Genomic DNA, 27,834 nt, shown 5'->3' with positions numbered 1-27,834 from the left:
TCTAGGACAGGTGTGTTGTTGGAGGTGGAGGGCTGGATTTAAGGGTTTGTCTGGGGTGGAGGGTGGATCTAAGAGAGGTGGGGTGTTGGGGGGGGCTGGATCTAAGACAGACGGGTGGTTGGAGGGGGCGGGACCTAGAAGGAGACTGCTAGAGCGCTCGGCTGGGCAGCGGGGGCTGCGCGAGGCCGCAAGTGGGCGGAGCACGGCCCCGCCGGCAGGGTGTGGCACGTGGCGAGAGGCGGATTGGTAGCTGGGGAGGGGGCGTGGCGCATTGTGGGCGGGACTGAGGGGGTTCGCGTTGGCCTATTGGGCAGCGACCATGCTTATAAAGGAGCTTCCCAGCTCTGCTTTCTTCAACGGCCGCCGGAGGGCGTTTTGTCCTGTGTGTGGGAGCGCTCTGGGGGGGCAGGGGGGGGGGGTGGTTGCTGGGGTGGGAGGCGTGTGGAACCCCGTCTTCTGCCCCTGGGGAAGGGAAGCCTGAGTAGAATATGGCCTGGGGGAGGGGGCTGTCCCTTCTGTGGTGAATTGGGGGATGCCCCTGTCCCTGAAGTGGGCTAGGGGGATGGCCTCGAGGGAGGGAAGGGGAGTGCCCTGGGGTGGGAGAGGAGGGGGTTGCCCTGGGGTGGGTAAGGGGATGGCTTGGGGAGGAGGAGGGGAGTTCCCCTGCCCCTGGAGCAGGTTTTGGGGATGACATAAAGCTCCTCCTGACTGTTCTGATTCTCTTCCCTCCTGCCCCGTACTCGCTTGCAGGCACTGCTGGGAGGAGAAAGAAAAGAAGATGGAGTGGTTCAAACAGCGTACCTATGCCCGACAGAGACCGAAGAATGTGTACTGCTCCTCCCCCGTGCCAAGGGGGGCGCTATCAGGTCCCCGAGGCAGCAGAAAAGCCAGCACTCTCCAGCCCTGCTGCCACCTCTTCCAGTCCCATGCCCAAAGTAGTAACTGTTACTCAGTCTTGTCACCTCCTCTGAGTTTCCTTTAACGTTCATGGGCACATTAGAGGTTTAACTGCCACTACAATGTGTGATAGGCAAAAATATAGCTTGAGGTTGGGTGGGCTTATCAAGATGCGGAGGGATAAGCCTATTAAGAGATGTTTACATGCCAGATGCCGGTAGTGCAGCGTGGGGGAGAGGTTGTATGTGTCCTTACTAGAGCCACAGTGAGGCCCCTTTGTGGTGGTGTTACAGCGTAACTTGTGGAGGAGGTATTACCTGCTACTTTTCACCCTTCCCACATTAATTAGGGCGATGTGCCTCTTTCTAGATCCAATTTGACTTTATATGCATTTTGGAGTTCTTGTTTAAATATAAACAATTTACTTCCAGAATAAAGGATGGCTAAACCAAGACAGTGAATACTTCAAGTCCTGGAACCTTAACGTCCCCCCCTTTATATCCTATAATGGATTTCTTGTTCTTCAGGGTGCATTCCATTCGATAACATTAAATGCCAATAGCCAATTTTCCCTCCTGCTTGACAGGTGGGATTTCAAGGCATATTTCTCACCTCTCCATTCTGGGTCTTGGTTCCACATTGGGTTCAACAGTTTTAGGCTCTAATAGTTTGAGAGGTGCAAGGAGTGGCCTAGATATCATCTGTGAACATTCCTTGGCCACCGCTGCATCTTGCTTGTCTAGTAACCTTCATGTTATGACTCTACTGCTAATAAGAAAAGGGAAAATGTAGGCCCAAGTCCTATCAAAATATAGATGCACATTGAAGTACTGTGCTCACCAGAAAAAAATCAGTTATACATTGAATAAAAATGGCTCATCCTTATCGTCCCTAAGACAGTCCAAATGTTAAGTTGCTGTTTGATGTAAACAGAAGTTGATTTTACTTGGGATTTAAAAAGGAAAAACCGCTTGCTGGTCATGTGCTCCTGATGTATTTAACATCAAGGGTCAGTAGGCTGTAGAGAAGAAAGGGTGTCTTTGTGAGTTTTGAGTATTCCAAGCAGCAAGAGGCAGTGCATTTCAAGTGTGTGTTTGTGGGAGGGTTATCTGACAGGTAGGAAAGCATAATTAATAAAACTTTGCAGGTGGGGAAATTGGGGATGCAGTGACTTGGTCACAAGGTGGAGGTGAACCTGGGAATTGATTTGCTCTCTCCTTTAATCAATAGCTCTTCTAGACTGATTAAAATAGTTGTTTACTATTCATAGATGTTTCCCATGGAGGGACATAATTTGTTTCCCTATGCCACCCAAGATGTGACCCTTCTTGAAACACATGACAAAAGCCTTAATCACCAAGGAGAGGCACTTCAAAAACAGTTCATACTAATCCTCAGAAAAGAGAGGCTCCTTTGAGACTTGGCAGAAAGGGTTTAGGGACTTTAAAAATCTGTGTACACAAACACTGACTACTGATAGAACTTAAACTGGAGGTCTTTGTGTGAGTTGCTTATATGGGGACAGATCATGATTTATCAAGATCAGCTGTTTCATTTCCTACAAAAGAATTATCAAGTTTCACCCATTTGAGAAGGAGACACTCTCTTTAAAAGGCAGCTTTTAAAACCCTGTGATTGGTTTCTGCCTTGACCCTGTTCTGCTGGTTCCCACTCTTATTTGCAGGAGCTGTTTCCGTTGGCTGAGCCACCTTGTACAATGGAATAGGTACTGATAGCAGTCATGGAGAGGACCCATAGAGAGTTAATATGCTTATAAACTGTAAACATCTACACACATCCAGAGGGAAGGGGCTTAGTAGGGGATGATTCTTGTCTCTGAATCCTGTCCAATGCCAAAATCCAGGGAGTCCCAGCCAGGGGCTGCTGCAGAGTGCTATGTAGTGGTTGGTCTCAGTTCTGTTTTCTCCCTTGTGAATAGGAAGAAATGTGCATGGAGGTGAAGCTTCAGACCCCTCTTTAAAATGATGAATTCATTAAAGAATGTCCTTACATGTGTCTGAAAATAACATCTTACCTTATTAATGCTGAAATTATAACGTCTAATTTTTCAGGATTTATGTTGGCTGTTAGCTTTTTGTAATAGTTTCATCCCCATATCCCCAAAATCCACAGTTTAAAGCTAACTTGGTGATAAAATTGACTTATTTATATCAAATTGTACTGCAATGTTTGGGATGCAAGCAATGAAGCGTGGTGTTGATTTTTCTAAGTTTTCAGTATCAGGGATATATGTAACATTATCATTGATAATCAATCCCTGTTAAAAAGACTTAAAAGACTTCTGATTTATAAATTCAGAGATTATAATGGGTTAGTTATTAAAATCTAGTTGGACTCAAAACTTTTGCAAACCCCACAGAAAATGTCCCTTCCAAAAATTTTGATTCTGTTTTCCTGTGAAAGGGTCACACCCAGTGAGACTTGTCATACTCTGAACAGCCTGCTGTATTTCTTTAAGCCAGATGGTGTATGCTATTTGTCTCATTATATTAGTATGTGAGCAAACAAAGCACCTGGGAAGAAATAGCAAGATAGGATCCTCGTTCAGAGTTTTACCCCAATATTGCAAACATTAAAGATCGATGACTGTCTCTAAGATTTTTAACTTGTCATTTGTCTTCAATCACCGTGCCCATTATAGATTAATTTTATAGTTTTGCTAATGGTAGTCTTAGTTCTAAATTTAAATATTCATTTTTCTGTAGGTGTGAACGGAAATCCCAATCGGAAAGCCTTACCAAAAATCAAAGAAAACTCTGAAGTGACCAAAACAAATAGTTCATCTGATCAGAGGTCTGCAGTAACACACATTCAAAATATACCACTGTCGGTTACAATACTTAACTTCAGAGCTGCTTGTGCTAAATTCATAACCGTCTGATAAATGTTGGAGAGATGCCTACCAAATTCTGATAGCAGTTATCTATTGAACTATTTGACCACCATCTAAAAGGCTGTTTTTTTAAGGACTTCCATAGAATGAGCTCTAATTTAATTTTTAAATTTAAAAATTGTAGAATGAGCTAAATTTTAGCATGTGTAATGCAAGTGCAAACTTTGTTTTGCTGTGTTCTTTTTCCAAACATAGTGATCAATTAAATGATGAGAAAATTACATGTATGGAAGAAAATGAAGACATCAGGGAAAAAAGCACTATGCTGTTGAGGGTATGAACATTTTCTACTCCACCACCCTTTACTAAATCTTAATTTTTATTAGATGGTACTATTTGGTGGAAAGTAAGATGGGGGGGCAGCAGGAGGGATGGAGTCTTTGTCTACTATAGGTTTAATTCTCCCCTTCTCTACAAAAGCATTACTCACGGCAAAGTCATTGGCAGTCACATGCATTTGTTTAGGGCTGAACTTGGCATTATAGCTTTTTTTTTTTTTTTGCACTGTGGGTTGCCAGAACAAAAACTGATGTATAACTGGTAAACATGCAGAAATACTAACTAGCTGCTATCTGATCTTGGTCAAGTCATGTCATGATTCTGCCTCAGTTTTTCCATCTGCAAAACTGGGATAATACTTCTCAAAGCACTTCATAAAGGCGTTAACAAATCAGAAGTACTACATAATAGCTAGATAATGTCATTACAGCAAAAAAAACCCACTTTTTCTACAAAATCCTCTTTAGCTCAAACACATCCTATAAACTAAGTCCCATCACTTCTGACTGTAAAATGATTATCTTCAAATGTTACTGTAAAATTTACAGTTGGGTGTTCCTTATTTACCTTCCATCAATTACTTCGATACCTAGGCCCTGATCGTGCAAACATTCAGCCTTATGGATGTAAGTAGTCCCCTTGAGTTCTATAAGACTACTTACGTGCATAAAGTTACTTGTGTTTGTTTTACAGCATCGGCATCATGTTTGTGCAAATCAGTTTTACTTTTAAGCAAAAGTCAACTAGAAGATGTGTGTTTTGTTCTCTTGCTTCAAATATTTGCACTAGCCTTGCACTTCTTGCTTATGTAGAATTTTCCTTGATTGCAGAAGGCCTTCAATTGAAGCTTTATCCAAGCAATAAAATTAGGATAAAGCCAACTTTTACTAACAGCAGATTCAGAACAAAAAGTCGGATGGCAATTTTGCTAATGATGCATGAAAAATAGTAGGATACAACTACATTGGCTATGTGGTGCTGGCTTGTCAGTAAACCTAAGTGACTTTCTTGCATAAATTTGTCATTTTCAAAGCTTTTCTTTTGAATCCTTGATAATAAAAGAATAAATCTGATTATATCTCTTGATCTAGATTTGTTACTATTTTTATCTGCATCTTCCCTTGTTAATTTTAGGAATCTCTACATATCAACTCTGAAAGTAAAGAAAGTTTGAAAAACAGTGAGACTACTTCAGGTGAGTACATTTTAGCTATTAATGTATAGAATATATACAACTTTAAAAACTGGAATTAAAGGACAGTTCTATAAATATTGCTATTACAGTACAACTTAGATTTGACTTCTACTTTATTCCTGTACTAGCTCAGACTGCCCTACATTCAGAAAGAAGGGCTGTTGATAAATGAGTTAACTGACACGATTAACTCAAAAAAAAGTAAGCGCAGTTGATCGCAGTTTTAATCGCACTGTTCAACAATAGAATACCAATTGAAATTTATTAAATATTTTTCTACATTTTCAAATATATTTATTTCAATTATAACAGAGAATACAAGTGTTGTATTATATTTGTATTACAAATATTTGCATTGTAAAAATGATAAAACAGTATTTTTCAATTCACCTCATACAAGTACCATAATGCAAGCTCTTTATCGTGAAAGTGCAACTTACAAATATAGATTTTTTGTTGTTGTTATATAACTGCACTCAAAAACAAAATCATGTAAAACTTTAGAGCCTACAAGTTCACCCAGTCCTACTTTTTAGTCAACCAATTGCTAAGACAAACAAGTTTGTTTACATTTACAGGAGATAATGCTGCCTGCTTCTTGTTTACAACGTCATCTGAAAGTGAGAACGGGTTGGACAAGTTTAGCACAAGTAGTTAGCACATTTCTATCTGTTTGCTCTTTTATTTAGCTGTGACGGGCTTGAGAACCTTTCCCAGACCTGACAAAGAGCTCTATGTGACCTCGAAAGCTTGTCTTTCACCAACAGAAGGTGGCCCAATAAAAGATATTACCCTCACCCACTTTGTCTCTTGAATATCCAGACATATCTGACATAGCTACAGCACTGCATATTACATTCAGAAAGTACGCGCTGTTTGAATCCAGGTTGGGTTTCTACTTCTGTTGATTCCAACACGCGTTTGGTCAACTTTTTTTACAAAGTGCTTCTGAGTGGCTAATATATTTTACCTTCATTTATGAAGAGGACTTTCCTTACAAAATCAACGACGTGTCTCAGAAAAGCCCTCTGTCTCTGTATTCTTAACTTTCCAGGAGCATATAGGAATGTATTCCTGTTAGTTATGGTTTGGCATTTTAATGATAGGTATTACTTGGCCTCTTAAGATTGGCTGTAGTTATCTGAGGTTTAGGTGGAAGAGTGGTCTACCCTCATATATTTTGTCTAATTTTTCCCTAATCTTTCCAGTTGCAATCTTCAGTTCAGTTATACCTCTGGTGTAGTCAAGTGTCCCAGACAACAGTATGATAGAATTCTAACCCTTGAACTTGAATAATGCCTTTCGGTGAGTCTAAGTGTACTTAAGAAGGCCAACTGAATATAACAGGATGTTCTAAGCAGATAGCCATTATGCTGTGACCCAGAGGCAGTGCTAGCCCATTGGGGACCCTAAGCAGGAATATTTTTGATCCCCCAATGCAAAATAAGCAAATAGGGGGCTCCCTTGAGCTGCTTGGGGCCCTAAAAGCAATTGTTTAGTCTGCTTGTGCCTAGCGCCAGCTCTGGCTGTACCCAAGGGAATGGAGTCTCTTGTGTAACTAGCTTGCTTCTGGGAGTTAATTATATAGAGAGGTTTTTAGGTGGATAATTGATAACACGTTTAAGCTCTGTGCCAGTCTCCAAAATATGTCACTGGGAGGATTACCTAGCTACTCTAATAGGTCTGTGTCCTTTGGCTAGAAGAACAATTTTGAGTGAAGGCTTGTTAATCAGAGCTATCCCTACTTGTTGAAAAGTGCCATGGGATATTCAGATTCTACTAGACTTCCATTAGACTCCTGGCAGAAGGGATCTACTGTAGATTTAATATCTCATTTAAAGTACAGTATATATGACTACACAGGGAGCTCTGCTGCAGTGTGAACTTGTATAAGAGTCCCCTTTAAGATGACCCTAACCTACAGGGTTCTTTCTCTGGAGAAGGAGGATGAATGAGTTGATCCATAACTAACTTCATGCACACACCAAGAGTTTCTCCAAATACCAAAAGACCTTACCATTCTTATGACAAGCTGCTAGGCATACCAAATGGCCACATTTCTGATGGATTTTAACATTCAAAACAAATCTGTCTGCATCTTGCAGCCCAAACCTTGTCACTTTTTTTAAAATGAATCTTGCATGAAATGAGTGAGATACCTACTTTCTTTAAAGAAAGTTTCTAGGCTTACAACATAAGCCAGGTTTTATTTTGTACTTTTTTTGTGTTAAAATGTTGTTTTTTAAAACTACCCACAATAATTGAAGATATTTAGCTCATTGCAGGATCAGAATTTATACCCTCACCTGATGGTCCATTGACAATCTTTCAACCATTTTTTCCTCTTAAATTACAGGATTGACTCTGCCTACAGGTGTCTCTACCTTTCTACTGCACTGTTTGGACATGGATTCCAGTACAGAGTCTACTGATAGCATGAATAGTTGCCCATCACCTGAAATATTCAGGGATGAAGACAGTTTAGGTAAAACTTAATTTTTAAATTGGATTTTCAGCCTGATGTAGAAAGATATGATGGGTGTAGAAAGATACATGGATATAATTAATTATACTATTATATCTGAATATTTGTATCTTTCACTCCTTGGGTCAGATCTCTGGATTGAGGCAGGCTCTGCTCATTGCAGGATCTACAGGGGCTTGATCCTCCAATCTAGGGCTGACTGGCCATATGCATAATTTGAAGTAGTTTTTAAAGGCTGGCAGAAGTGGTTCCTTGGGGACTTTAGTACTAGCTGGAGATAGCTGAGCACAGCAGGCTCTGGCCACTTCCCCATCCACCTCCAAAATGTGTCTGGGATAGGGTGGCCTGAGCAATGCACAGCAATTAGCATAGGGTCAGGATCTAGCCCAGATTTCTTTTAAAGTTCATGCTTCAGAGGGGTAGCCGTGTTAGTCTGGATCTGTAAAAGCGGCAAAGAATCCTGTGGCGCCTTATAGACTAACAGACGTATTGGAGCATGAGCTTTCGTGGGTGAATACCCACTTGGTTGGATGCATGTAGTGGAAATTTCCGGAGGCAGGTATAAATATGCAAGCAAGAATTGAGCTAGGAATAATGAGGTTAGTTCAATTAGGGAGGATGAGGCCCTCTTCTAGCAGTTGAGGTGTGAACACCAAAGGAGGAGAAACTGCTTTTGTAGTTGGCGAGCCAGTCAGTCTTTGTTTAATCCTGAGCTGCTGATGTCAAATTTGCAAATGAACAGAAGCTCAGCACAGGTTTCAGAGTAGCAGCCGTGTTAGTCTGTATTCGCAAAAAGAAAAGGAGGACTTGTGGCACCTTAGAGACTAACAAATTTATTAGAGCATAAGCTTTCGTGAGCTACAGCTCACTTCATCGGATGCATTTGGTGGAAAAAAACAGAGGAGAGATTTATATACACACACACAGAGAACATGAAACAATGGGTTTATCATACACACTGTAAGGAGAGTGATCACTTAAGATAAGCCATCACCAACAGCAGGGGGGGGAAGGAGGAAAACCTTCCATGGTGACAAGCAGGTAGGCTAATTCCAGCAGTTAACAAGAATATCAGAGGAAGCTCAGCAGTTTCTCTTTGAAGTCTCTGATACCTGCCTTTGGAAATTTCCACTATATGCATCCAACCAAGTGGGTATTCACCCACGAAAGCTCATGCTCTAATGTGTCTGTTAGTCTATAAGGTGCCACAGGATTCTTTGCCGATTTTAAAGTTCATAATGTTTAATTAGGGACTAAAACAGGTAAAGTTAGAATTTTAAAAAAATCAAAGAGAAAGATATTTTGAACTTGCATACAATAGAAAAACATTTTAACATATGCAACAAAACTTTCCTTTTCTATGTATATGTACTCCTTTAAGGATGTCCACTCTGACAGGTGTCAGCATTGGATAACAAAATAAAGACACTGAACATTTAAACATGGAGCAATGTAAATGCTGAAAGATCCCCCTAGTTCTGGTGCATCCTGTTCCCTATATCATAGACACTGCATGTTGCCTTGATGCACGAAAAAAAATCTGTTGGACTGTTAATCATACTTGGTATTGACTATCCAGTTAAAGACTTGTTCTGCCTTTCCACAGACCTTAGCTTTAAATGTTCAGAAGTCTGACCTTTGTTTTGTGGGCATGAATTCATGTTGTTCTAGTGCTATTGGCCAGAATAGGCCTACAGATTGTGCCTTTTGACAATCTAGGCCTAATGTTTTAAATGCTTCGAGATCCTTGGTTAAAAATTGCATTTGCAGTGTACGCTGACCTACTATATTGCATCAGAGATTTCAGCTGTGATTTATATTGAAAAACAAGAAAATAAATTATGGGTTTTTGCTTCTGCAAGGTATGTAGGGAAGAGATTGGCTGCAACAGATAGCAGAGGACCTCTCACAATGCATTTCACCCTAAATGAGGGACTTATCTTTCAAACATCACAGGTCTACATTATACATTTGGTAAAGGAATTAACTATAGAGTGAAAGGCAACTTCCAACTGTATCTTCTGTGTTCAGACAGAAATAATTCCAATCCTGAGGAATTTCTCAAATATAAGAATTCTACTCTCCTGGACACCAGCAAAGCAGTGACCATAGATAAGATGCTGCAGCTTTCAAATCTTTCAGAGATATTAGGTAACTCATTTTTATATTAAATTATTTCAAATGCTTATTTCACTTAATTTAAAACTAAATAGAGTTCACTCTAGAAAGAACTTGTAAGTCTCTATGCTTTAGTTAATTCATTGGAAAGGCCCTTCTGCACTATAGTGAATAGCACCTCAAGATAATATTCATGTTTATAATACACTTTATATAAATATTAATATGTAGCAGGATATCCTCTACCTTTCATAGCTATCTTTAAATTTAAACTTTCTTGTCTTTTAGAGGCCATATCAGAGGGTCATCAAGACCAGTACGTTGGGAGGTAATCTGTAAAGCAGAGAATTTGACTTAATTTTTAATAAACCTACAAAGCGCACATGTATCCTTATTTTTTCCCGTATATGCAAATTAATGTCCTGATCTACAAATACTTGTGCCCCTGCTTGATTTCACTCTGAGCAGCCCCACTGGTTTAAGTGGGACCGATCAATTAAGATAAGTGGGTGAGTAAGTGTTTGAAGGGTTGAGACAAATGTCGACTAAAACAAGCAACCTTCTTGGATTTTAAAAGGCTCCACTAGACACTACCTAAATTTTTCGGTAGTCTTCTGGATATATTTCACTATATAGTACTTGATTTCAGTGACTTCTTTTTGCTTTCTGTAGTCTTTAAATTATAAAATCCCTTCATATTCTTAATCTACTTGATTTGATAAACTGTAGGTATTTGAATCATTTGATCGGCTATTTTGAGTGAAAAATTACATTAGAAAAAATGTAATTGAACTCCTAAGCTGCTTTGATGAAAATGAAGAGGAAAGTTTAGAGCTATTGTATAATTAGTTTTCCGTAATTATTTTGCTGTCTAAATTTTAAGATACTTATAACAGAATTTTCATTTTGTTATTATCAGAGAGTCACCATCAAAATGCAATAAAGATTCTTCTGAATTGATGAATGTTTCAACAGTTGTAGCAGGTAAAGCATGGCCTAAAATAGTTGTATTACTTGCAAATTAGTAGTCTATTAGATTTTTTTTATTCCACTTTAAACTTATTTGGAGTCTGCTACCAGTTACGCTGATTCCCAAAGAATTCTGTCTTACTAGATCCTCTCAACCTAGTGACAGCCTAGCCCTCTACCTTGCAGAAAACTAATAAGGAACATTGCTATTCAAGACAGCAAGTCTTGGTATCACACTTAATTGGATAACTGCTTACATTAAATTGCCACCTAATCTCCTCTGCCGGTGACTTCAGTGTGGTTTGAGAGATCTCAGCATGCAGGAAGGATTATTTTAGGGAATATAAAGACTGAGTGTACTGGAAGGAAAGGGCTCATAAGAGCTAATACTGGTGGGGAAAGGGGTTTGACTTGTTGGTCTTATTGGCAGGGGGTAGGTGAGAAGCAGTTTCTTGCTTTTATTTTTCACTGTATTTAACCTCTGGCAGCGACAAGTAGCACTGAGGTTAAGTGCTTTTAAAAAAAATCTAAACTATATAGTTCTTAAATCTCAGAAAAGAAGCTAAGAAGGTCTATTAAAAGTAAAATGTTCTGTTTTTAATAGACTTTAAGATTAGAAGGGACCATCATGATCACCTAGTTTGACAGTCTGCACATTGCAGACCACAGAACCTCACCCACCTATCCTGTAATAGATCCATAACCTCTGGTTGAGTTACTGAAGTCCTCTAATCATGATTTAAAGACTTCAAATTGTAGAGAATCCACCTTTTAAACTACTTTAAATTTGCAAGTGATCAGTGCCCCATGCTGCAGGGGAAGGTGACCCCGCACCAGGGTCTCTGCCAATCTGATTCAGAAGAAAATTCTTCCTGACCCCAAATATGGCAGTCAGTTAGACCCTGAGCATGTGGGCAAGACCCACCAGCCAGACATCTGGGAAAGAATTCTCTGTAGTAACTCAGAGCCCTCCCAATCTGGTGTCCCATCACTTGCCATTGACTATACTTGCTGCTAGTAAATCTCTTCTATAACCAAAACCATAGAAACTTCCATTATCTTTTTTATGAAACTTACAGCCCAGGTCTCCCTATTAGAACCAGGCTTGTGACTGACCCATTAGCTCTCAAAGCCTGAGCTTTGCTATGAGCAGGAGAAGGGAGGGGGAAAGGAACCTCTTTGTTAAAACCCCTTCCATAAGAACTAGGTTTCATCCAGAACACCCAGTCAACTGTTACAGGAAACCAAACCCCCTCTGTATACCAGTTAATCACATAGTGTCCAATGAAAAAGGCAATTTCTTACCTTTCCCCTATGGATAAAAAAAGTTTAATTTAGCCAGGTACTAGACTGCTAATTCTTATATTTTGAGTCTTGTTTTTTTTTATTTTGTTTGTGGTATTGTGAAGGCTCCTATTAATATCATGAGTGGCTCCTGATAGATCAAATTCTGAATGAATTCTAACTAATTTTGCAGTTTTGGCCACGATCCAAAAAATTGCTTACTTTTTTTTCTGGTTAATTTGAGCTGAAAATATCAGCACAGGCAGACCCCATCAGAGGCTGCTTCCTGACTTATATAGTGTTTGCTCTCTGCTTTGTGGTTTTTGTGCAAAGCTGGGCAGCAGCAGAGGGAGCAGTAGGGAGACAGGTGAGCAGGAAAAGCACTTTAAACTTCTCCCACCAAGCACTGAACCAGGAATAGAGCAAAATCAGGGAGCAAGAGAAGTAAACTCTGCATATGGATTTTGTGGCATGATCTGTGATTATCTCTTTCAAGGGATAATTTACAATGTAGGGATGGAGAGCATCTATGCTCCTTTTCTCCAATAAACCAATTGTTTTCATAACAGGAAAACAAACGTGTAAAATTGCATCTACTATGGAGAAAACTCTGGATATAAAAAGGAGTACATTCTCTTCATTACGGGCAAGACCAAAGAGACAGGTGAGGGTTTTAGTGATTAATATACCTTGTTGTAATTTTAAAACATATATCACTAGGAGAACTAAAAAAGTGTAATATTTTGACGGGCCATGTTTCCTAAATGTTTTTGAAGGCAATTATTTTTGCAGGCCTCTGGTAATGGTAAGTGTAAAGAACCTGGGAGATAGCTGTATCTTTTAGGTGTTCTAGCTTGCTGACTGTTACATGGGTGCAAAGAATCAATTCAGTCCTGGGTGATTTTTGCACATCTGTAAGAATCCAAAGACAATGGCTTTAGACCACCCTGATTACTGGTGCTTAACTGACAATACAGGTGTAAAAACCTTTTGTTGTTCTTTGTCTATCCAAAGGAGGCACTACCATCTCTATCTTGGGACAGAGTAAGGGCTTTTAGAAAGTGGACACTGTTAAAAGCCTCAGACCTGAAGCTGAGAGGCAGAGACAGTCTGCAGAGACTGTAAGCTGGCTTCCAGAGAAAGGGGGGAGCAGGCAGGATAAGTAGGCCTACCCAAATTTGAGGGAAATCTTAAGCTTAGGTAAGGCATGTAGATATCTTGTTTTATCCCCTTTCACTGTGATTGCTGTGTTCCTATGGATAAATAATGCTTGGTTTTGAAGAAACTGTTCCATGTCACTGCATCTACCTACTGTTCACAACTCCAAAAGGGAAGTCTATAGCAGGGTCCAAGTCCAGTTGGACCTGTTGAGGAAACATGGTTGGTAAACGGGAGTTGTAAGCAGATGACTCAACCTAAAGGTCACGGGATTCCACTCTAAGAGTAATATAGGCACTTGGCAAGCCTCTGGAGAGACTGAGTGAGGGGTCACTCTGGAACCTTGGCAGGGAGTAATACTAGATTTGTGTGCATTTTGAGGCAGGGAGTGAGTGAGTGTGTGTGTGCATGCGTGCGCGCGCATGCATGCACGCAGTGTCTAGTGCAACAGAACCCGCAGCCCTGATTGGGTGGCTAGGTGCTACTGCATACATTGGTCAGTTTAACTGTGCTTAATAACTAGATCTAGGAGCGTGGTGTAAGGCAATAATCTGACTCTTAAGAATCGATGTATTATTGTGCTATCCTTTTGTCTGGCATTTCAGATGGTGACAATGGGGTCCATTTTATAATACGAAATATAATTGTTCATCTCATTATAGCTTGATAACCAAAATGCTAATTCTAAAAACATGAAGTGCCGGAAAAAAGTAAAATTCAGCAGCCTGTTAACAAGTGAGACATCTTCATGCCATCAGCTTGCATCTCCTGCAGAACCAGACATTGAGATGGTAAGCATTTCTACTGTGCTGTTTACCCATGGAGGCTTAAAATGAGGAGTTCCCACAGATAAAAGAATTCCACTGGGCAATGATGGAAGCTGTGAAGGTTGATACAAAGCTGCAATCTCGATCAATATCAGGCAAATTGAGTATATATTCACTTTGAAGCAGTGAAAGTTAGGCTTACATTTACATAGACAATAGATATCAGAGTAGCAGCCGTGTTAGTCTGTATTCGCAAAAAGAAAAGGAGTACTTGTGGCACCTTAGAGACTAACAAATTTATTAGAGCATAAGCTTTCGTGAGCTACAGCTCACTTCATCGGATGCATTTGGTGGAAAAAACAGAGGAGAGATTTATATACACACACACAGAGAACATGAAACAATGGGTTTATCATACACACTGTAAGGAGAGTGATCACTTAAGATAAGCCATCACCAACAGCAGGGGGGGGGAAAGGAGGAAAACCTTTCATGGTGACAAGCTGGTAGGCTAATTCCAGCAGTTAACAAGAATATCAGAGGAACAGTGGGGGGTGGGGTGGGAGGGAGAAATACCATGGGGAAATAGTTTCTTTGTGTAATGACTCATCCATTCCCAGTCTCTATTCAAGCCTAAGTTAATTGTATCCAGTTTGCAAATTAATTCCAATTCAGCAGTCTCTCGTTGGAGTCTGTTTTTGAAGCTTTTACTGTTCACAACTCCAAAAGGGAAGTCTATAGCAGGGTCCAAGTCCAGTTGGACCTGTTGAGGAAACATGGTTGGTAAACGGGAGTTGTAAGCAGATGACTCAACCTAAAGGTCACGGGATTCCACTCTAAGAGTAATATAGGCACTTGGCAAAAAGCACAAGAACAAATCCGCACAGACACACCCCTAGAACCCCGACCTGGGATATTCTATCTGCTACCCAAGATCCATAAACCTGGAAATCCTGGACGCCCCATCATCTCAGGCATTGGCACCCTGACAGCAGGATTGTCTGGCTATGTAGACTCCCTCCTCAGGCCCTTCGTTACCAGCACTCCCAGCTATCTTCGAGACACCACTGATTTCCTGAGGAAACTACAGTCCATTGGTGATCTTCCTAAAAACACCATCCTAGCCACTATGGATGTAGAAGCCCTCTACACCAACATTCCACACAAAGATGGACTACAAGCCGTCAGGAACAGTATCCCCGATACTGTCACGGCTAACCTGGTGGCAGAACTTTGTGACTTTGTCCTGACCCATAACTATTTCACATTTGGTGACAATGTATACCTTCAAATCAGCGGCACTGCGATGGGTACCCGCATGGCCCCACAGTATGCCAACATTTTTATGGCTGACTTAGAACAACGCTTCCTCAGCTCTCGTCCCCTAATGCCCCTACTCTACTTGCGCTACATTGATGACATCTTCATCATCTGGACCCATGGAAAAGAAGCTCTTGAGGAATTCCACCATGATTTCAACAGTTTCCATACCACCATCAACCTCAGCCTGGACCAGTCCACACAAGAGATCCACTTCCTGGACACTACGGTGCTAATAAGCGATGGTCACATAAACACCACCCTATATCGGAAACCTACTGACCGCTATTCCTACCTACATGCCTCTAGCTTTCATCCAGATCATACCACTCGATCCATTGTCTACAGCCAAGCGCTACGATATAACCGCATTTGCTCCAACCCCTCAGACAGAGACAAACACCTACAAGATCTCTATCATGCATTCCTACAACTACAATACCCACCTGCTGAAGTGAAGAAACAGATTGACAGAGCCAGAAGAGTACCCAGAAGTCACCTACTACAGGACAGGCCCAACAAAGAAAACAACAGAACGCCACTAGCCATCACCTTCAGCCCCCAACTAAAACCTCTCCAACGCATCATCAAGGATCTACAACCTATCCTGAAGGACGAGCCATCGCTCTCTCAGATCTTGGGAGACAGACCAGTCCTTGCTTACAGACAGCCCCCCAATCTGAAGCAAATACTCACCAGCAACCACACACCACACAACAGAACCACTAACCCAGGAACCTATCCTTGCAACAAAGCCCGTTGCCAACTCTGTCCACATATCTATTCAGGGGATACCATCATAGGGCCTAATCACATCAGCCACACTATCAGAGGCTCGTTCACCTGCGCATCTACCAATGTGATATATGCCATCATGTGCCAGCAATGCCCCTCTGCCATGTACATTGGCCAAACTGGACAGTCTCTACGTAAAAGAATGAATGGACACAAATCAGACGTCAAGAATTATAACATTCAAAAACCAGTTGGAGAACACTTCAATCTCTCTGGTCACTCGATCACAGACCTAAGAGTGGCTATACTTCAACAAAAAAGCTTCAAAAACAGACTCCAACGAGAGACTGCTGAATTGGAATTAATTTGCAAACTGGATACAATTAACTTAGGCTTGAATAGAGACTGGGAATGGATGAGTCATTACACAAAGTAAAACTATTTCCCCATGGTATTTCTCCCTCCCACCCCACCCCCCACTGTTCCTCTGATATTCTTGTTAACTGCTGGAATTAGCCTACCTGCTTGTCACCATGAAAGGTTTTCCTCCTTTCCCCCCCCTGCTGTTGGTGATGGCTTATCTTAAGCGATCACTCTCCTTACAGTGTGTATGATAAACCCATTGTTTCATGTTCTCTGTGTGTGTGTATATAAATCTCTCCTCTGTTTTTTCCACCAAATGCATCCGATGAAGTGAGCTGTAGCTCACGAAAGCTTATGCTCTAATAAATTTGTTAGTCTCTAAGGTGCCACAAGTACTCCTTTTCTTTTTATAGACAATAGATAGTCCATTTTCAGCCTTCCTTGTACACCCAGAACGCTCATTGAAGCATAAGTGTCCTGAGTGCACAAGGCATGCAGGATCAGGCCCTATATTGCTGAAAATGAATCTGGTTAGAGCATGTTATACTCATTTTGGTCTTGTGTATACTAAGCTTCTGGTTGGTTAACATCTCCATTCTTTCACTAACAGTAGGCGGAGTGCTAGTGTAGAATGCCAAGTGGCATCTTCACCACCTGCTCCGAATAGTGTTAGAGTATGTAGTAAAGATGCCAGCAGCTGGTCTACACTAGTGCTTTGATCATTGGTAGTGCAACAGTTAGGAATTCTAACAAAAAGCTTGGTCTAGACCAGTGGTGGGCAACCTGCGGCCCACGGGCCGCACGCAGCCAGGCAGGGTAATCCACTTGTGGGCCGCAAGACAGTTTGTGTATATTGACCGTCCACAGACAGGGCTGCCCGCAGCTCCCAGTTGCCTCAGTTCGCTGTTCCTGGCCAATGGGAGCTGCGGGAAGGCCTGTTGTATGGCCTTGAGGATTGTGTGTCTTGTGCAGCAGTAGAAATTAGAATGGAATTCAATGGGAGAAGAGTTAGGCCAGTGCTGTGATGCTTTGGAACAAAGCAAATCTGCTGCATGCAACGTGTCTGTCTCGGACACTATAAGTAAAGCTAAGATTATGTCATGGAATTCCATGACTTCCAGCGACCTCAGTGACTCTGGGGGCCCCGCAACTGATCAGCCTCCGCGAGCGGCAGGGGACCCTCGCACAGTGGTGGGACGTCCTGCAACTGGCCAGCTGCCACAGCCACTGGCGACCCCTGAGCTGCCCAGCTGCCCCAAGTAGCTAGGGCCCCACCGCAGCTCCCAGTTGCCAGCAGCGGCAGCAGAGGAACCCCAGAGCTGCTCAGTGGCCACGGGCTCCTTGCAGCTCCCAGACACTGGAGCTGCTTGGGGGCAGAGGGCCCTGGGCTCCCTGCAGCTCCCAGACACTGGAGCTGCTTGGAGGCAGAGGGTCCTCTGCAGTTCCTCAGTCTCCATCGCTAGCAGGCCCTCCCTACAGGGAATTGGGGGCCCCCAGCTCCAGTCTCGCAGGGCAACCCCTCCCAGCCACTAGACAGTGGGGTCTCTGCAGCTCCCAGCTGCTGTGGGACAGGGGCAGGATGCTGGACCCTCCTCCCTCCCCATTTTGTCAGGGATGTTTTTAGTAAAAGCCACGGCTTCCGTGATTTTGTTTTTTGCCCATGACCTGTCAGTGACTTTTTTTACTAAAAATATCCCTGACAAAATCGTAGCCTTAGCTATAAAACAATCTAAATGAAATGGGAACATCCCTGGGAATGAAAACTACCCTGCATGCTTCATGAAGATATCTCTAGCATATAAAACACAGCAAAGAGTTTGGGGAACTTGGAAAAATTTAGCCTGAGGAGCGGCAGCAAAAATAGTTGGTCGCTTTCTCAGATCTCTACCTTTTTCATGGCTTTTGAAAAGAAATAGGCAAAAAATGTATGTAAAATCATTTAAGTGTACGACTGGAAGGAATCTCAGTATGTCATCTAATCCCATTCTCTGCACTCAAGGCAGGACTAAGTAATAATTAGACGATTCCTGACAGGTATTTGTCTGTGTTCTTAAAAATCTCCAGTGATGGAGATTCCACAGCCTCTCCAGGCAATTTGTTCCGGTGCTTAACTATCCTGACTTTTATGAAGTTTTTCCTAAAGTCTAACCTAAACCTCTCTTGCTGCAATTTAAGCCCATTGCTTCTTGTCCTGTCCTGTCAGAGGTTACGGAGAACAATTTTTCACCCTCCTCCTTGTTACAATCTTTTATGTACTTAAAAACCGTTATGTCCCCCTCCCTCAGTCTTCTCTTCTCCATGTTAAACAAACCCAATTCTTTCAATCTTTCCTCACAAGTCATGTTTTCTAGACTTTAATCATTTTTATGGTTCTCATCTGGACTCTCTAATTTGTCCACATCTTTCCTGAAATGTGGCACATAGAACTGGACACAATACTCCAGCTGAGGCCTTATGAGTACAGAGTAGAGTGGAGGAATTATTTCTTGTATCTTGCTTACAACGCTCTTGTGTTGATACTTCCTAGAATGTTTGTTTTGTTTTGCTTTTTGACAGTGTTACACTGACTCATATTTAGCTTGTGATCCACTACAACCCCCAGATCCCTTTCTGCAGCACTCCTTCCTAGGAAGACACTTCCTATTTTGTTATGTATGTAATTGTTTCTTCCTAAATGGAATACTTTGCATTTGTCCTTATTGAATTTCATCCTATTTACTTCAGACCATTTCTCCAGTTCCTGCATATCATTTTGAATCCTAACCTCCAAAGCACTTGCAACTGCTCACAGCTTGCTATCATTCACAAACTTTGTAAGTGTACTCTATGCCATTATCCAAATCATTTATGAAGATATTGAACAGAACTGGACCCAGGACCTATCCCTCCAGGAACCACTTAATATGCCCTTCCAGCTTGACTGTGAACCACTGATAACTACTTTCTGGAAATGGTTTTCTAACCAGTTATGCACCCACCTGATAATAGCTCCATCTAGGCTATATTTTCCTAGTTTATGAGGAGGTCATGTGAGACCATATCAAAAGCCTTACGAAAGTCAAGATCTATTGCATCTACCACTGACCCCCTATGCACAAGACTTGTTACCCTGTCAAAGAAAGCTATTAGGGTAGTTTGAAATGATTTGTTCTTGACAAATCCATGTTGACTATTACTTATCACCTTATCTTCTAGGTGTCTAGAAATTGATTGCTTGATGATTAGCTCCATTCTCTTTCTGGATACTGAAGTTGAGCTGACTGGTCTGTAATTCTCCAGGTTGTCCTTAATTCCCTTTTTATAGATGGTTACTATAGTTGCCTGCTTCCAGTTCTCTGGAATCTCTCCCATTTTCCATGAGTTTTCAGATATGATCACTAATGGTTTGGATAGCTCCTTGAGTATTCTACGATGTATGTCTTCAAGCCCTGCAGACTAAAAGACATCTAACTTGTCCAAGTCATTTTTAACTTTCCCCCCTTTTTAGCCTCAGTTCCTATCTCATTTTCACTGGCTTTCACTGTGTTAGATGTCTGATCACTACTAACCTTTTTGGTGAAAACTGAAACAAAAAAAGTCATTAGCACTTCCACCATTTCCACATTTTCTGTTATCTTCCCCCCTTTCTTCCATACTGAGTTTGATTCACAAAAACAAAGTGTGGGGGAGACCCTAAAAATGACTTAACATCAGCCTCGGGCCTCCAAATGCTGGTTTTTGGATCACTTTGTGTATTGTATGTTTCCTCTTTCTTCAGTATGTTTAGGCTCTTCCAACTATTAAATTCCGAAACAAATCAGACTTTCTGAATTATGCCTCACTCAAAACTGAAAGCCTGAATAATACATGTTCAGAGGACTTTTCACCTTCCGCAGTAAGTGGCTGCAGAATTAATATGGCAGAATTCATATGAAGTGGAATTCCTATGGTTGCAGAAAATCAAAATAAGTCACAAGTCTGGATTTTTAAAAATGATCGGATTCCCTCAAGGACAAATACATTAAACTAAATTAATTCTGAATGTTGTGGGTGGATATGAAGTGGATTGCTTTGGAGACAAAACAAATTAGTGTCACTGACAACTAGTACCTTCTATCTTGTTTCCTAATTCAGAATGATTTGGAGAATCTAGGGAAGAGATATAATTGCTATCAGATCACTAGACAGGGAAGAAGTGTCTAATCTATCCATTGAGGGTGGGCTTGAGGAGTAACCTCTCGTCCCTTTATGCTGCAGTAAACTGATTCCATGCCTTCATTTAAAGAATACAAGAACAAAAGTAACGTAAATGTAGGATAAACTGTAACTTTACCTTTTAGATCAGTTTCTTAAAATTTTAATAGAATCCCAGAATGTACCATTTTGTACAAAGGGAATAGAATAGGACCCCAAATTACGAATGAAGGAAATTGCCAAGAATATTTTTGATGTTTACATGCTCTCTTGTATTTCTAAATAGGAAATGAATTCTAAAGTATTGATCGCAGAAAAAAATAGACAATTGCTAACAAGCACAGCATACTTTCAGCCAGAAGAATTAGAGGTGAGATGAATATACAAAACACTAGTGGGTACTATCTTTTTTTTAATATGGTAAAACAGTTGAAAGAGTTAAAGTTGATGGTTAATCTTTTTTATAAATTGAGACTGTTTAGGAATAAATTAGATGTACAATTTGTACGCCTTACTTATGCATGCAATTACCTGATTTGTGACACATTTTTAAGTTACAAACAATTGTGCAGCAAATCCAAGAATCTAAGAAACTGGATGTTTCTTAGAATACCTACTTGTTAATATTGAATGTTTGATTTTTAAAATGATTTTATATAGTTAAATGAACACCTTACAGCTTTATTTGCACCAACATATTATTTCAGAAATGTTTGTTAAAAACAAATGCCACCCATATTTAAATTGTATTTTAAAAACCTTTAATTCCTTAGATTAATGCATTAGTTTTTATCTTTGTGCAGGACACATGAGATGAATTCAGACATAAACTGCACAGTTTTAGAGAGATGCTCCTTCAATAGGAAGGCTCCATAATATGGAACCAAATTATTCAGAAGGAAGATGTACTGGCTCTCTCCAGTATTGTGTGTTGTTATAATACATCAAGCTTTTTCTGTTGAACCTGCTTTGGAAACTCAAATTTATTAACCCTAACCAGCCATGTGAGAGACATATTAACATTATTCCCATTTTATACATGCAGATACTAAATCAGAGCATAAAGATTTCTACACTGCAGCTGGGAGGGAGATTCCCAGCCCTGATACAGACTGCGCTTGCGCTAGCATGCTAAAAATAGCATCAAGGATGTTGTGGCACTGGCTGAGGCTTGGGCTAGCCACCTTCACTCAGACCCAGGAGATTGGGTGGGTTTGAGCCCAGAAGGCTAGCCTGAGCTTTTTTCAATGCCACAACATCCACACTGTTGTTTTCAGTGCACTACCATGAGCCCCTCTATGGCAAGTCTGTCTGACTGGGCTGGGAGACTCCCTTCCAGCTGCAGTGTAAGACATATCCTAAATGATTTGCCCAAGGTGACTGACTCTTCAATGATTTGGGAGTTCTCTCAATACAGGCCATCTCTCACTTAGGAGCTAGCCAATTTGAATTTAGTTTTGTTTATTACCTTACCAATAAATCAGCTGAATTTTAAGTACATATTACTGATATTGCTTATATTTTGGTTGAGGTGTAGTTTAACTTGTCACCAGTACACAAGGCCTCTTTTGATGAAGACTTATTCCTAAATTCAACGGGTCCATATGTAAACTCAGAAGAAATTGCTCCTGCATCTTTGAGTTCAGAAGAAAAAATTTATCAGGTTGTAATCTTGAGATATATATTTTTAATTTTTAGCCCTAGCCTAATAGTTTCATGATAGAATGCATTAAGAGTATTATAATAATATACACAGTTGACTAGAACTTAATGATAAAAATATTTAAATGCTTGACTTTAAGTGTCTTGAATATTTTTAGAACTGTTGCTATAATATTTCATTAAACGTACAAGAGTAATTTAAGTTTAATATTCTGTAGTAATATCCTTGATATCTGTGATGTCTAATGGCTCTATTCCTCCCTCTCTTTGTACAAACTCCTACTGATATCAAGACCTTCCCTTAAAGAAGGTGTGTGAGAAGATCATTTACATGCCAATAGCTATTATATAACTGGAGTTGCTTCACTCTTCTTTTCAGTCTCTGCACAACAAAGAAACACAAAACAAGAAATCAAATACACAAAACAAAGAAATCTGCTCTATTATTAAAACGTCACCGGGGCTTAAGGTCTCCATGGTTCACCGAACTCCAGTAAACAGAAACACATTGCATTCCCCTGAAGGAATACCTGAAGGTAACAGAATATAGAAAATTGTTTCATATGCAAATGATAGAAATACTTGCTTGAGCATGGGAGTTGTAGTTTCTTTTAAAAAAAAAAACACACACCCCTGCATCTGAGAGATGGAAAAATTATAATAAAGTGGTGCAACAGAGAAGTATTGACATTCTCCGTAAGATTCGAAGAGGAAAGCTCTGTCATTTTATTGAGCTTCCCAAATGAAACACCTTTCACACCTGTGTAGTGAAATCACCGTACATTATAGGGAGAGGGTTCAAGAAACTCTAACTGGACCCAGTCCTCCATGCAAGGGCCACAGATAATTGCAGTTTTTGCATTTGCTTGTCCACAGAGATCACATGGGTCCTCATGGGTACTTCTCACCCCAAAACGGACAGGAAGAAGGCGTTAAAATTGGACCTACACAACTTATCAAGGCATTGGTCCTCTACCACACCTTTGTTTTTCCAATGATAACAGTTTCATTTACCCACTTTTCTGATGCTTCAGGTACCTCTGGGCTTTGGGCCCATGCTGCCCTATGGTTGGGAATAAAACTCCATGTCAATATTTATGAAGCTGCCACGATATCTTTTCTAAATCCTTCCTTAAAACCCACCCTTGCCATGATGCTGACAAATCATACTCTGGCATTGGTTAGGCTAGTGGCCAGCTGAGGCTTTTAGTTTTCTGCTAAAGATTGCCCATTTTGTTGCATCTTCCTCTTCTATCCCAGTTGTTATCTTGTCGAACACCTAGACCATAAACACTCTAGTGTAGGAACAGTTGTCTGTAGTCTGTGTGGTTCTTAGGCCCTGATCCTAGACTGGAGTTCCTAGGTGCTACCTTTAATTCAAATAGTAATATCTCTTACAGGCATGTTGTTCTGAATTTAAATCTGGTACTTCAGCTGCTTAATTTAATAATCTATTCAACACCCTATTTCTCAAAATATGTTTTGATACAAAAATACCATAAGCATGAACTTTAGAGAATTGTGAAGATATTTCTGAAGCAGAATGAGTATTTGGAGGCACTTGGTTTTGTCTGGTCTATCTTCAAAGGTATGATAAACTCATAGGGACCCCACACATGTTCATTTTAACTTCTTTAGAAATTACACTGAAAATTCTTTCAAAAATAGATTTGAGAATTTAAGTAAATTGTCATATCTTATTTGTACCTAATTATACTATTTGTTTGCATTTTATATTTTACAGCCAGAAGGGACCATTACATTATCTAATCTGACTTCCTGTATATGACAAGAAGTTATATTTCACTCAGTGTTAATCCCTGTATTGAGTCCTATAACTTGTTTGAATAAATCAGACCTTCCAGAAAGGCATCCAGTCTTTATTTTGGAGACTTTTACAAGATGGCGCATCCACCACTTCCCTTATAGTTTGTTCCAATGGTTCATTGTCCTCCCTGTTAAATATTTGTGCCTTATTTCTCATTTGAATTTGTCTGGTTTCAGCTTTCAGCCACTGGTTCTTGTTTTGCCTTTTCCCTGCTAGATTAGTGCTCTTAAGTAACTGGTATTTTCTCACCATGAAGGTACTTATACACTGTAATCAAGTCACCTCTCAGAATCCTTTCTGATAGGATGAATGGTTTCCCCCTCAACAGCATTTTCTCCAGCCAACAAACAATTTTTGTGGCTCCCTTCCCTATTTTTCCAACATCCTGTTTAAAACATGAACACCAGAACTGGATGTAGTATTCCAGTATTGGTCTCACTAATACTGTAAACTTTTCATTTTCAGATTTCTTGGCATGCCACTGGATGGCATGTCTCTACTTAGTAGTTAAGTTTCAGTCATTCTTCTAGTTTTAAGAATGTGTTATTTCTTTCAAGCAGTTTTTCAGAAAAACTAATTATAGCTAGTTGGCCATTTAGACTATGGCATTATTTAGTTTTAACCCAGAGACGAGACACTAGCACAAAATGGCTCATGGACGTTCTTAATGCAAAGTATATTGTTTACATTTTACCATGTTAAAAGAATACATAGATCATCTAGAATATAGGCTAAGTGCTTTTAAAAATGTGTCAATTATCAATAGCTACATAGCTCTATAGATATAGGAATACAGTGACAAGAAAGTGTTCTCTTTTCATCTTGTGGACAGTGGCATTAGAAAAATGTAGAACCTATTCCAAAATAACTGTTAGTAACTAAAATAAACATTGGTTCAGGAATAATGGGACACTTGTAAAACATAATGTGATCCAATTCTAAATCAAGATGTACACATTTATAAAGCATTACAAACTGCTTATTCATGAGCAGAAGCGGAATTCTGAGCTTCTTCGCTGTTCTGGTTTTTTGAGCTCTTTCTCATAGCAGAAGCATTAGCAAGGTGGTAGGCTGGGTTTGCATGTAGCCTTTACCTTGAAATCTGAAATCAAATTCTGATCAGGTCACAAGTAGACTCGTGAAATCTTTTTAAAATATCCCCCATTATAAACACATTTGACCTTCCTGGGGGGGAGGTGGTAGAAATTAGTGGTTCTTGGCTATCTTACAGTGGGCTTGATCCTGCAATGGACTGAGCACTCTAGCCCTAGCCCAGCAAAGACATGCTTAACATCAAGCATAAGAATATTACGATTGAAGTTAGGGCATTAACGTATGCTTAAAATTAACCATGTGTGACTAATTGCACTGATTTCAATGGAAATGTGCTTATGTTTAAAATTAAGCATGTGCCTAAGTTTTCCTGGATTTGGGTCAGTGTGTTCAGTATCTTGTAGAATTGAGCCTCATACGTACATTTCCCATAATACCTTACTTTCCGTGAACAGATTATCCTGTTTTTTCATATTGTAGCTCTGGCATGTTATAGAACTCCTCTATTGAAATGTTTCAAATTATTAACACTGCATTGGAAAACTCCTCTTTTTGAGAAAGTACTGTGCTGTACATAAGACTTGGAGAACTGAATGTTTAAACCTAGGTTCTCAAAAGTACTGAGCACTTAAGAGCTCCTATTAACTTAAAAGTTTTAGAGACTGATATTTAACTTTACATAATTGTTACATTTAATACATTAAGTGAAACTAATATTTACTACAAACTTATGGTATTGGTATTTAATCTGTCAAATTTCTAATAGCTGTTCAAAAATGTTTAAATCCCATTTGTTTTTGTTCCTCTTTCTGCATATATTTCCCCCTCTCTATATACTGTCTACTTTCACTTCATCTATTTCTATGATCCTTCTTCACCCCCTTTAAATTTCACTTGTGGAGGATCTGATCATAGTTCTGTAGAGTAGATGTCAATTCGTTTGGGGTATTCTGTGCGCAGAATGGCACCAGGTTCAGTCCTCTGGTAAGTATGTAAAAGGCAAACTTAAGGTATTAAACTCAAAATACTGTTAGCTCGCTGTAAGCATGTCTTTTCAGTCATTTGTCTTGTTAAGCTATCAGAAACATGGGTACACCTAAAGAATTCCTAGAACCATATCCTGAAATTCATTTCCATGTAACTGTCACGCATATACATTTCTGCATATACTGGCAATCACTGAGAAATACTTTATTGTATGTAGATAATAGCCACTTACTAATAAGAGCAGGATAAGGACAGTACTTCCGATCTGTAACTTTTAGGGGGAAAATGTCTGCAGAACAAATAGCTGCACAAATTTTAAATACTGTTATCCTGAGGGTCACCAGATGGCGCAGTTGCACATAGTCTTACAAGGTCTCATTATTAGTGAGAGTACTGTTCTTTCTCTGAAGAAATACTTTTTGACATTTCTTTTTAGAGGAGCCGTGGCAAGAAGTAAAAGAGAGTTTGCTCTGTTTCTTAATCTTTCTAACTAGTCAGCTCTTGAAACAGTTGCTTCCTGGGAATCTGTTTTGGCTGAGATTTTTAAAAGAGGGGATTGCCTGCATGCTGTGACCACCTCTGTCAAGGGCAGGGATATATAATGTAAAAGAAACAAGTTGTATTAAGAATATACCCAAACTTTGCATTGCTGATTTCTCCTCTAACGGGAAGCTGACCTGTAAGGCCTTGGTATCTGCTACCACTCAGCAGAGGGCTGACTATACATACCAGTTATGCCACAGACTAACTAAAGAATTTTAGACTGATATATTTTAGAGTTTTTACACATATGATAAATTTTTACCTTTACATTATTTTTCAGATGTTATTACAAGTACCAAAAACTGGGTCTACAGTGACCATGGATGAGCTCTTTGGTTTTCTTCAGGAGTCAAATGAAAGAATTAAAGGTCCCTCTGTAAGGGGCAGAAGTATATGATCACAATATAGAAGAGGAGGCTCACAGAAGTGTAACTTGCATTGTATAGTGTAGTTCATTATCTACAGATGTCAGTTGTTGAGGCATTTGAAATAGCATGTTCATGCATGCCTTGCAGGAAGTTCTTAATTGGTTTAAAAAAATTGTACAAATAAGTAATATTTCAACTCGGGCAGTGTTCTGTAGGTGTACCATATAGTCAGTTAATCTATATTTAATTAATTGAAAGAATATGCATGGAGGGATGGGTGATTAAATTGTATGAAATAGAAACATTTGGATTGATATGCCAACTTGCTAATATTTATAAAGAAAATTATGAAAACTTTAAAAGTAGTGCTGAAGTCCTGATTATTTTTTCAGTTAAGAATAATCATGAAAGTAAGAAACTTAGTGTTGATGTGATCCAAGTAGACGGCTTGCACATGTACCTCAGTCCTGTTCTACAGCATCTGATATGGTCATTCTGAACAGAGACTAATTAATTAGTTTATCGTGGTGCTCTTGCCATATGGAAAAATATCTACTGAAGGTCTAGATGAAATACCATATTAGAGCCTGACCTTGGAAACCCCTACTCATAGAAGTAATCCCACTGAAGTCTATCAATAGGACTAAGTAAAGGCTACTCACGTAAGAGTTTGCAGGTTGAAGCTTTAGAGCTGCAATCCTGCAAGCAATATGGAGGTACATAAAATTCAGCATAC

General features: G+C 40.0%; 1 protein-coding gene across 6 annotated transcripts; it reads left to right on the top strand.

Annotated features, from left to right (window-relative positions):
* The first annotated feature begins 355 nt into the window (after positions 1–355).
* Positions 356–27,460, top strand: MEIKIN (meiotic kinetochore factor). Of its 6 annotated transcripts, none has more exons than XM_043520598.1 (15): positions 356–520; positions 751–935; positions 3,624–3,711; positions 4,007–4,085; positions 5,225–5,285; positions 7,642–7,770; positions 9,802–9,921; positions 10,177–10,216; positions 10,808–10,872; positions 12,711–12,805; positions 13,962–14,090; positions 20,944–21,027; positions 22,195–22,320; positions 22,699–22,855; positions 27,011–27,460. In XM_043520598.1, exons 1-15 carry the CDS (start codon positions 489–491, stop codon positions 27,055–27,057), a joined length of 1,437 nt encoding a protein of 478 aa, XP_043376533.1. In that variant the 5' UTR covers positions 356–488; the 3' UTR covers positions 27,058–27,460. The 6 variants fall into 6 exon arrangements, with proteins under 6 accessions (XP_043376533.1, XP_043376532.1, XP_043376535.1 ...); XM_043520597.1 differs by having other exon boundaries at positions 9,727–9,921; positions 27,011–27,190; XM_043520600.1 differs by lacking the exon at positions 22,699–22,855.
* The last annotated feature ends 374 nt before the right edge of the window (positions 27,461–27,834 follow it).

The sequence above is a fragment of the Dermochelys coriacea genome, chromosome 8, assembly GCF_009764565.3.
Source record: "Dermochelys coriacea isolate rDerCor1 chromosome 8, rDerCor1.pri.v4, whole genome shotgun sequence".
Taxonomy (NCBI): Eukaryota; Metazoa; Chordata; order Testudines; family Dermochelyidae; genus Dermochelys; species Dermochelys coriacea.
Note: the sequence above shows the minus strand (reverse complement) of the source record. Positions and strands in the feature narration are given on the sequence as shown.

Bases quoted from the DNA above. Each gene is read 5' to 3' on its own strand.
- MEIKIN (XM_043520597.1), top strand. From the start codon at position 489: ATGGCCTGGGGGAGGGGGCTGTCCCTTCTGTG. The intron at 936-3,623 runs GTAGTAACTGTT...ATTTTTCTGTAG, and splicing joins CTTCCAGTCCCATGCCCAAA to GTGTGAACGGAAATCCCAAT. The intron at 12,806-13,961 runs GTGAGGGTTTTA...ATCTCATTATAG, and splicing joins GGGCAAGACCAAAGAGACAG to CTTGATAACCAAAATGCTAA.